The 11,312-nt window shown below is 51.5% G+C and overlaps 2 protein-coding genes across 2 annotated transcripts; one reads left to right on the top strand and one right to left on the bottom strand.

Annotated features, from left to right (window-relative positions):
• Positions 1-4,208: 4,208 nt before the first annotated feature.
• Positions 4,209-5,314, top strand: BBK36DRAFT_1113095 (hypothetical protein; the record flags this gene model as incomplete). Its single annotated transcript, XM_024889870.1, has 5 exons — positions 4,209-4,454; positions 4,523-4,597; positions 4,657-4,703; positions 4,755-4,950; positions 5,018-5,314. 5 exons carry the CDS (start codon positions 4,209-4,211, stop codon positions 5,312-5,314), a joined length of 861 nt encoding a protein of 286 aa, XP_024752488.1.
• A 3,854-nt stretch (positions 5,315-9,168) lies between these two features.
• Positions 9,169-10,077, bottom strand: BBK36DRAFT_48973 (hypothetical protein; the record flags this gene model as incomplete). The annotated part of the gene is made up of 2 exons (XM_024898142.1): positions 9,169-9,780; positions 10,024-10,077. 2 exons carry the CDS (start codon positions 10,075-10,077, stop codon positions 9,169-9,171), a joined length of 666 nt encoding a protein of 221 aa, XP_024752487.1.
• Positions 10,078-11,312: the final 1,235 nt, after the last annotated feature.

Raw genomic sequence — 11,312 nt, 5'->3', positions numbered from 1 at the left:
GCAGGCCCTGCCGTAGGATCAATAGGCAGATGCCGAAAGAGGACAACAACGGAGGAGGTGCAGCAGCGCTAGCAAGGGGCCGATCTGGCTGAAAGATGAAATCTCGGTTCCCGCATTGGAGGCTGAGGGGACACTTTGGCATTGACAAGTCGAGCTATTGAGCCAATTGAGGCAGTTGGTTGGCTGAAGCTGCAGCTGTCTGGCACAGAATTGGATCGATTTGAGATCTGCCTGGTGAAGGTGCCTTACACAGCCACGGAGGCCAGGGCTAGCTGCAGCCACACACAGTCCATGTCCACCCTAATGCCTCAGATAAACGAAGCCTACCTCTTCTATCAACTTCATCAATGTAAACCAGCTAGGCTTCACAGTACGCACCTACCAGATTCATGCAGTTTTTCCTGATGCATTGACTCAACCGGCCAGGATTTGATTCTGTTGCTCCACTTGCCGGCATATCACGGCCAGCTGCTCTCCAGATCTGCCGGTTGCCTACCTGTATGTAAGCCCTTGTGATGGCTTAGACCGACGGCCTTCGTCGAGCAGCAACATCAATAAGAGGGGACAGAGAGATATTTCTTCTAAAAGTTCTTCGATTGTTGCAGTTTAGGGACTTCAGAATAAGAAAAACTTCGATAGAATGCAAAGATGGGTGCTGTAGACGGAGATTGACTTATGTCACTGTGAGAGAGAGCCACAAGGCGATAAGCTTCATGTCTGACGGCCACGGACATGACAAGCATCACGGATCATCATTAATGTAGTCACCCGTTGACCGACTTTTCTATTACGTGTCGTCATTTCCTGTCTCAACAAAAGAAGGTTGGCATCAAGAGCGTCAAGGAAGACATAAAGACCCCCCATGCCCTCGTTTGGCCGGCACTGTCCTTTGCCCTCTTTCTCCTTAACCACGCCTTGCACACAGATACACATGATGAAGAAGAAACGCAAGGATAACAGGAACTTGCATCATCATACAACATTGACAGCAAGATGATCGTTTAACATCTTCCCTTACCGCGAGAGCCCGTATCCGTCATCGAAGACGTCGCCTATGGCTCTACTACTGATCGAACTACTGAATGTCGGGCACAGACTGTCTGAGGAGCCAACGCCCTCGATAAGTTCCGCAAAAGCGGTTGAACAGAACACGTAAGTGAGCATCTCCTCTCCCGACCCCTTCTCTTTCTGACCTCGAGCCCTTCTTTCGCCCTCAGATCAGCAACCCGAAGAGCCAACCCATGTGGCCCCAGGAGAAACTACGCAAAATCACATCCTAGTTGCTTGGAACAAAACAGCAGATAGGATATGCAGAGACAGATTACGAATGTCTCCAAAAGCCAACCTGCCTACAAATTGCCCCCTTTACAGACAGGTCCTCTCACGCTCTCTCCTCCCTTTTCGTGAAGAGACATCGGCCACAAAGCCGCCGAAGCACCAGCAGGTCTGCTTCTACAACGAAGCCTTCCAGCCAACAGATTCAGCGGTCATTCTACGACTCAGACCCTTATCACCATCACCATTGTATGATCAAGACATAGAGGACTACTACCTCGACCTGGGTCAAATGGGATTCGAACGATCCTTACCCAGTTGGAAAATAGTAGATACAGAACTCAATCCCCGACATCTCTCCTCAATCTGGCGCTCTGTAAGTTCACATGTTTTTGTTTGTTGTTTGGAGGAGATGTCGCTGCGATATGGTACTGATTGTTGTAGGAACACGATTCCATGCAAGGGATACTTTTGAGTACCTGATGACGTATCCCCGCGCTGTCGATGTGAGAGATGGGCGCTCTCTCAATGCATGCCGATGTCGTGCTCCCAGTAAGTTCATAATGGTGTCGTTGGCAACTCGTACTGACGCGAAACAGGTCGCAGTACTCGATATGATCGATGCAATCTGCCGCCACTCAATCTGATGCCTCGGAACATGGAAAAGCAACACAGCGCGGATTCTGGCATCGCCTCCATTGCATATGCTCGTCTCACGCGGACTGTCAGAACAAATTAGCAAGCCAATCACTCGAACTTCGTTGATGGGGATACATCCTGCACCGCTTTAACGATCAAGTCATCAAGGATCGCCTGCTGTGTTATCCATTCGCACCACGGAATATGTTTTTACACAACGAGGCTTGTCTGGACCTGATCGTCCGGTGTCTGCCGTCACATCCAGCCAAGATATACCTCCTCTGAGCCGCAGCTATATTGGAAGTACAGACACCACACTTCACACAACGCCCCGCTGAGCTCACGACGTATCACAATCCCGGGCCATGTTGATGGTTCGCAACCCACTGCGTGTGTGTACCTTTCCTACTGTTAAGCTGTATCAATGTACTGACCTTGAGAAACTAGGTATGTACAGGAGAAGTAAAGAAACACACGAGATCTCTTCTCTATCCGGCAGCAGGGACAAAGGAGATTAATCAGATCTCCCTCGTCGACCTGACGGGCGGTCTCGAATGGTATTTTTACAATACCCGGGAAGACAGTCGCGTGAGATTCATGAACTCCGCGCCTCATCATATTGCATACACGGCGTATAACTCGCCAAAATAATCTACGTCCTTCGAGAGGCGTTGGATGCGAAAGAGAAAGGCGAAAGGTTCTTGATCTACGCGAATAACCCCTTGACCTCACAGTAAGTCTTTTCTTTGCTGCATTTTCCCTCTCCGGCGCCCTCTAGGAACGATCGTTGGCCAACGGTCTTTCCGAGAAGTCCGCATGTGCCCCTACGCATAACGACCATTCCTAGAAGCCGCCGTCGACTACGAGGCACTAACATATACATACACAGAATCCTAACGCACTCTTAGTCGCAGCTGGTTTAAGCACGCTACATTACATGTCGCGGCATGGTCAGGCCGAGCGTGACGAGGCAGTGACGGCGTTCAACAACCCAAATGCAAATTATACCTGCCTCGTCACGTCCCTGCAGCTCTCGGCATTCGGTGTGAGCTTCCACAAGGCATGTAGCAGAGGCCTCACAGCTTGCCAATATGTTCTGAATTACGGATCGGGTATGGGAATGTCGCCAGATCAGATCTTACTCGTAAACGAACCTCGAAAAGCAGCCTTTGAATTCCACAGCAACGATGGTCAATGGAAGATGGATTTATACTGAGGACCTCGTAGCCTCACGCACCACAGCAAAATAGCATGATTGAGATCGTGCAACTTGGAACTCTTACCTATAAACTGCCTATACTTCACACAGACGTATCAAGTTATCAAGCTAGTCACAAAGCCAAACAAGCACAAACAGACCAAATCGAAACACATAGCCACAATAAAAAGAAAAGAAAAAAAAATGAAAATCTCTCCTTCAAGCTTCCAAACTCACACCAAGTCATATCCGTCACTCTTCTCTCCTCTCAAAGAACAGGTCCAAGCGTCGGCCTCCCACCTCAACAGAATCCCAACTTCAACACATAAATGATTACTGAACATTAAAGTGGAACCGACACAAGTCTCATCTCTTTTACCTGTTGAGTCAACAAAACCTTTGTCCGATGGAATAGGAATGTGCAAGGAAAAAGAGATATGCCTGGTTTTCTAGTTCTTGTTTTGCTGGCTTTGGCTCGACCGTTTCGTTGTTGTGATATTGCATACCTATATATCTCACTTTGGTACAGAGGGGTGGTGTTGTGTGTCTGGGCTAGCGATATCAAGACGTGGTGGTGAGAACAAACCCAATGATTTAGACGTTACAGTCTTATGCAGAATTAGACTTACGATAGTTCCGCGGTCTATCATTCAAGGCTCCAAGCTTACAATCAGCCAGATACACCACTATGCATTATCTTCTCTCCAGCCTGCTACATCAGCCCTCCTGGGAACCCCAACGAACGACGTCAGCTTCGCCTTATACCGGACCCTCGCCGGTATCGACAGCAACTCTAGTCCGACTTCCATCTCCACTTGGAGGCCTATCCGTCCCCGGCCGTCTTTCTTGGCCCACCGGCCGTCACCTTGATTTTAAGATTCCCGGTCTGCTGTAGTCAGGGGGACGCCGATGCCATCTGACGCTAGTCCATCTCAAATTGTGCTTTGTTGGGGGAAGGGATTGAGAGCGCAGAGCAGCAGGTGATGCGAATCTATATAGAAGAGAAGCGATTTCACTCCTGTACCTCATCATATACTACACACCAGCATTCTCCATCCGCAACTCAGCCGGTCATTTCACCTCATTCAATTCCATCATGACACCAACCCAGAGCCAGCCGAGTCGGCGCACATACCGCGGGTCCTGCCACTGCGGCGCCTTCATCTACGAAATCGACCTTCCCGAGCTGAGAACCGTCGTAGAATGCGATTGCAGCCTCTGTAGCCGCACGGGTAACCTATACGTCCCGACAAGCGAGGAGGCCAACTTCAGAGTCGTCCATGGAAATGAAGAAGAAAACCTCAAGTCTTACACCTTCGGACCGGGGAGCAAGATTCACAAGGTATGCAAAGTGTGATCGAGAAAAGGATTGGAGGATATAAGGTGAGGGTGGCTGTTGACTTGGTGCAGTTCTGTCCGATATGCGCAACGAGCATGTTGTCGAGAATGCCAAACGGCCCTCCGCACATGAGATTAGTGCTGAACGTGAGTTCTCAGCAGCGTGTCTCTTCGTTATGATACCGTTGCTCACGAGAGGCGGTTAGGCCCGAGCCTTGCAAGATATTGACGTGGACCTCTTGGAACGGAAATAGTAAGTAAGACAACAAGGCGTATAAGAGTATCCGGAAGTAACCGCGCCCAGCATCTTCAACTCCAAAGTTGGCGCCCCGTATCAGCCTCCAGAGCACAAAGGGGACATCCCGCGTGATCTTGAGAGTAGCCGGCTATACACTGGGAGCTGCCACTGCGGTGCCGTAACCGTGGCCCTCTCAAGCAAACCTCCGAATGAGTTGGATCAAGAGGAAGTTGTTGTCTGCAATTGTCGTATCTGTCAGAGGGTAAGTTGCGTCCTCCACCATCAGTTGGCTTCGTCGCTCTTCCACCATTCTAAGCACAACAATGCAGAACGCATATGTCTGGCTATTTCCGAAGCCTGAAAACACGGTCCTCTCGGGATCCGAAGACGATATTGGCAGCTATACGTTCGCGGACGGTCTTGCGAGTAAAACATTCTGCCGCACTTGCGGTGTTGGCACCAGAATTCAGCCCCTTGGTGACAAGGTACTGGCACCGAGTGAAGACTCATGCCGAGCATATTGGAGAGGCGGCGCAGCTCATCCAGTGAATGCGCGTGTCCTGCACGGGGTAGACGTGGGAAAGTTGAAGACGATGGTTCAAGGGGCAGCAGTCACGCCGGTGTAATAAAGATTATCGATGGAGGACCAGATATATATCGCTAATGATATCAAGTAATGTAATCACACAATGCCGACTTGAGTTTTCAATTCTTACTTACCAAATGTCACTGGTGCCTCTGAGTCCGTTCGGACAGGACCAGCCAATTAAATCGGTGTGCAAGACGAGCATAGGTCCTCGCATGGTTCCGTGATCAAAAAGGAAGATGATCTCTCTCCGATCTGGCTCCGGGAGACATACGCGACTCGACACCCTTCTATGTGTACCACGGGCTCGGGTTTAAGGCTGTCTCGCTCCGAAGCCGACATCCAAACTGATCGAGAGGCGCTTCGATGTAGCATTCGAGCCCGCGTAAGCCAGCCAGCGCAGAACGAGGAGACCCCAGACGGCAGATCTTGAAGGCGGACTCTGCATCTGTTCACCAGGGATGTCGCCAAGGTCGCTCAACGCTGCTTATTCGATGGCAACAGCAGAATACGACAAAGCAATGCCTCGATCGGGATCTGCTTTGGTGATCTCCGTTTGAGAGGTGCTTTTGTAACGATATGCGATGATCTTGGACATGGACTCCTGCAATATTGTGGTAGATGGAGCACCACTTGTAGCACAGCGACGATTACTGCCGCATGCATTCAAACAAGTTGGCTTCGCAGCAGAAAGAGCTCGCCCAAGCTTTCTTTGACCTGCAGCAGCAGCAGCAGGATGTGCGCGCCAGTCCGCCACCATCGAAGCCAAGAAGCAGCTTATGACCAGGGCTTAATTCGTAACATGGTAATGATGTGCAGCTACCTGGACCTCCACCGCAAACATGTTGCCATGCAATAACTGCCTGGTATCATCGCCCGCGTACTCGGATGTATTATCTGAGCTGCGATGGCAAGATGGCTACGTGCCATGTACGAGCGCTTGTCATTTGCCAGCTTGCCACTCAGGGAGCACAGCTGTCAAAGGTCCTACCCCTTGGAAGCATCACGACCAAGGCAGCCAAGCAGGCGGCTTCAGTGACGTCGATGGACAACAGGAGGGAGAAGCTGGACCGCTTCCCCGGATTGCCCCGCGGCCTGGAATGGACGGGGTACGTACCCCGGTCCAGCCCGACGGCAGCCAAGCAGGCTGGCATTCCGAACAATCTCGACGGACAGGCGAAGTCTGCAGGGTCGCATGGCGCTGGAGGGCGGTTCGCCACAACCACAGCCCCGTTGGGCATCCAGCCAGCCTTTTCGGTCGAAACGAGACACACTTGAACGAGCACAGCTGGACTTGGTTGCGAGCATCCGTCACGGCTGCTGCCAAGTCGTCGATCCCTAGCATCCTGCTAGGTGTTTTGGATCTTGCCTCCAGTTCCTTCTGCTCTCAAGTACCTAGATTCAAGGCACTCAAGGCACTGTACTTGATACCAAGGTTGCTTTGTAACGCATTGCGCACTCAGTCATGGCCGAGGCCAAAGTTGCTTGTTCGGCGTGATGACCCATCTACCACCTGCGATGCGTGAGCAACAAGAGACACCAGCCAAGGATATGCCGGCTGAGACGGAAAAGGATGCACTCGATATGAGTCGAACGCGGGCAGACTAGACCCGGCAAGAGAAGGTCTGGACGCAGCCAAATATTACTGCATGTGGTCGAAAGGGCATGCAGCTGCAGCTGCAGCAGCAAATATTGGCTGTCCCGGCAATCCCTGCCGCCACTCTGTCTGTGCATGAGATGCGAAGCTTCCCCGCACGTCGAGCCGCAGTCCGCGTCCTGCTAGCCGGGCCAGAAACCGACCCTAAACTCTGACCATTCCAGCCAAAATCAGCCATCAAACTGTTTCTCTGGTGTAGTGTAGGTGGGCTTCTTACATGTTCGTGTACTCGCAGTACTAGCTTGTTGTCCTGGGTAGGTGGTGTCGTCGTTGTCGTCTCTGGGGGTGGCGTGGGGGATTGACGGCTTCTGCCTGCTGAGCCAAGGTGAAGTTTGAGGGAAGATGGAAAATGGGCTGATTGTCAAGCAGTCATGCGATGCAAGCGAGATTGGAAGACCCGGTAGAGACACGGCATCCCACGCTGCGTCCCTTTTTTCTCTGGTAATTTGTAGAAGTGGTAATGTGTAAGAGTTCGGGAGGAATCGGAGAGAGTTGTTTGATTCTTGATGGAAAATGACGGAGAGAGAAAGAAAAGAAGGCGGTGGTCACAGCATGTACGCTCTGTCGGTAGCTCTTCGGCCCGTGACGTGACGTATGTACACTGGCTGTCCGTACCTACGCCGTACCTTTGATAATGCTTCTCACCTCCAGCAAAACACCAGCAAACACATCACAACTTCACATGGAAAATCCAACGACATCAAAAAACATCAAATCGATTCTGGGGGTCCCTCCAGCTGCACCAAATCCCGATGGCCCCGCGGCCCAATCAGCGATCCCACGCCGATGCCCCAGAACAAAAAACTAGGCAGATCGCAATATCCCTGTCTGGCGTCGACGCCACTTTCTGCGCATCCGGTCCTTGTTCTTTTTGGTTTGTCTGCGTGCCCGCCGAGCCCCAATCCCACCTATGGCAGCGCCCCAATTGCCCTGATGCGGTACATGACAGATGGAAATGCGTCATCAGAATCCCGATAAGTCGTTCTTGGTGTGTGTGTCTCTCGGTCTCGGAGATGGTCGTGTGAAAGGCTTGCCGTCTTCTGGGCTGTGCCCGTCTTAGACACTCGCCAATCATTGTCTCCAAAGTGCGGACCTCCATCTCATCCCACCTCCTCCTCCTGCTAATTCTCCTCTGGTGAATACGGATAGTAGTACTACTACACGATCCACCGGTTCCGTGAAGCCACAGCTGCCAGCCGGGTTATGGCCAGACGTCCTCATTGTGCCCCATACTGCTAAGCATAGCATGTCTCAAAAGTCGTCTTGAACTGGTGATACTTTGGCTGCAACCTTAACTGACTAGTAAGCTCCCATAGATGCTGTGCCGTCACAATTTTTCTTCTTCTTAGTTCTGCCCACCCATTCTCAGACAGCCGCCTTGTTTGAACTATAATAAGTCGACCCTCCTCCTCTTCTCCCTCCTCCTGCTTCGTCTCTCCCTCCTCAACCCACCTCTCTCCTGTCTACACGCACTCTCTTCCACGACAACTTCACTCCGCAAGCCAAAAATCTACAATCTTCCCAACTACTCCCACCTCTACTACAACCATCATGCCTGCCTACGAGTACTGTTGCCAATGCGGTGGCATGATTGTCATCAGCACAACCTGCACCTGCTGCGGCCACAAGCAATGCTCCCACTGCCCCATGTGCTAGACGACTGCACAAGCCTCGTCAAGACGACCAAATGTCTCGATTGACCAATGTTTGTCTTGACCGCCCTGCTCTCGATCTCTCGACGACCATAAACTCACACTTCTCATCAGCACCACACAAAAACACAACACGGCCCCTCATGATATCTCCATCCAGCGGCCAGTAGCCACCAAGGCTGGCTCTTGTACACGACCTCAACAACAACGACCGAAACGCCTTTCCTCTCTTCCCTTTTTTTTTTTCCCTTCCGGAGCGGACCTCCTGTGCGATACCCTGTTTCTCTTTTACGACAAAGCACTTTTGCCATCATCTTTGCACTTACTTGGGTTTCTCTTATGGGCTACGGAGTGGTTGTTCGCGGGCAATATTGTACTATTACCATGGAAGCAGATTGACTGCTTTCTCTTCTGTTCCATCTCCTCCCTTCCCCGTTTGGATCGATTCGAATTGAAACTGGGACAGGCCGGATAGCTTAACATTCAAAATAACAAAAAATCAATACAAAAAGCTTATTCAAAACCACAAAAGCACTCGTCAGTATAAAACTCTCGCCATCGAACGACCTGAACACAAAACGCCTCTCAGTAATCCCAAACCATGAGAAAAGTCTTACTCTCCACCGGCCTCTTCTTGATCCTAAACCCAAGCTTCTCATAAAACGGCACGACCTTGCCATTATCCCCCGCAACGCCAATCCAGATCCCCCGACTCTCGCTCCCATCCGCCATCTTGACGTGCCGCACGCTCCCGACAAAGGCCTCGATCAGCTTGCGCCCCCACCCCTTGCCCTGCACCTCCGGCAGCAGATCAATGTGCATCGTCGCCTTGTACTCCGCCAGCAGGTCGTCGTTGCCGTCCACCAGCAGGAGATGCGGGTTATACGCCAGTCGCTCCAAAACTACCTCGTTGACGCTGCCGTCGGCGAGAAACAGCGGTTCCTTGGCCTCGAGGTCCTGCGGCCGCGTCACATCCGGGGAGTTGTCAAGCACCTCGGTCGTGTATGAATCGTACGCGGCCACGAAGGCGGGAATGTCGGGACACCCGATGCAGTACCCCACGGGACGCCCGGCGCCGTCGTCGAGCACGAAGCACGTTGACGGCGAGAGGTGCGTGTACTGGTGCGTCCAGACGTAGGGGGCCAGGCGACGGCCGGGCACGGACGAGGCGAGCGCGGGATTGAGCGTTTCGCGGCACTGTATAGGGAGTGAGAGAGTGAGATTTGGAGGGTGGAGAGTGAGAAGTGAGAAAACAGATCACGAGGATGGGAAAAGATGTGTGTTAGGGGCAAGGGCGGAAGGCTTTGTCGTCACCGTGAGATTCGGGCACCGGAACACACAAGCCAAGCGGGGGTATCCGATGACATCTGGGGGGAAAAGCTGGGGGAAATAAAAAGGCAAATGGGAACAGAGTTTCTTATTTCAAGGGCGAAAACTTACAATGTGAGCCATGCCGTCAAAGTCGGAGGGCTTATACTGTCGAATAAACGCCATGGCTTTTGATTTTACCCTTTAAAAATCTTTATATAACCCCGTAATTGAGGAGAAATGGTGGGAGAGAATAGACGAGTCTAGACTGAAGCGTCAGAATCGGTGTTCGTCAGCCGTTTTTGTGTGTTGTTTCCCTCAGCTTCTGCAGCTTCACTTCTCACGCAAACCCCGCCTTACAAGTTCAGCCGTACCTCTCTTTATCTCCTCAGTTGAGACGTGTGGACAAATGGACAAAGTATACGGGACAAGACAAGAAACAGGCCAAGATTGTCGAATCAACAAAGTGACACCTCAAAAGGAACTCAAACTTATTCTTCTATCTTCAGCTTCACAAGGGGTGTCTCGAAGCCGTGGTGTTGACGAGAGAGTAAAACAAGCTGGAAGAGTCGATTTCCGGAGAAATAACCCCTCCTCCTCCCCCCTCATCCTCCCTGTCCAAACCACTCCCAGCTCCGTCATTCCCCAGTTCCCATTCACTGACCTTACGTGGGGGAAAAGGAATAAAGACGATTACACAAGAAACCAATCCCGCCCTATTTTCCCTTTTCCCCCGTTCAATTCCCCCTGTCGTGTCACACACCGAAGCCGAAAACGCAGCTAAGTAAATAAGAGCTGGCCGACAAGCCCCGAAGTAACGTAACTTGTGCGCCCTCTTCTGGGGCTCAGCTCGGGGAGCCTCCAAGATCTAGCCCCAAGCTTTGGTCTTCCAACTCGGACGATACTTGCGGACGATCTAAATAGTCTGTCTTCCTGTTTTCCCAATGTTATTGATCATATGGTACTTTATATACAGCTCGGAGTGATAGGAATTCGGCGAGCAACGGCTAAAACTCCGACGACGAGCATCATCGCAGCAGCGGCTTCACGCCAAACAGGCAGAATGAGGGCACGCATCCCTTTTCTTGGTCTCCTCTTCAATTCACCCAAAAGTCTTCGTTCGGGATACGGATCACACTACTTTCATATCTACACCATCTGTGCTCCCAATGGAACTTCTCCCCACGTACAACCCCACCCGCCAGTTCCCTTGCCGTGTGAATCGATTCCCTGTGTGCCGAGCTGCCATCGACGCATGTCTCTGTTTTGTAAGAGCAAATCCCGACGCCGTGATTATGATTTCAAGTCCCGCCTGATAGGTGTTCCACCAGTAAACCGCTTCTGTACAGAGAAAAGGAGAAAGAAAAACCAAAGGAGAAAGGAAGAGTCGCTCCCAAGATATTGCATCCCTGGATCAACCC

This window comes from Trichoderma citrinoviride (genome assembly GCF_003025115.1).
Source record: "Trichoderma citrinoviride strain TUCIM 6016 unplaced genomic scaffold BBK36scaffold_3, whole genome shotgun sequence".
In the NCBI taxonomy this organism is placed as follows: Eukaryota; Fungi; Ascomycota; class Sordariomycetes; order Hypocreales; family Hypocreaceae; genus Trichoderma; species Trichoderma citrinoviride.
The sequence above is the reverse complement of the archived record's forward strand: the minus strand, read 5'-3'. Positions and strand labels throughout refer to the sequence as shown.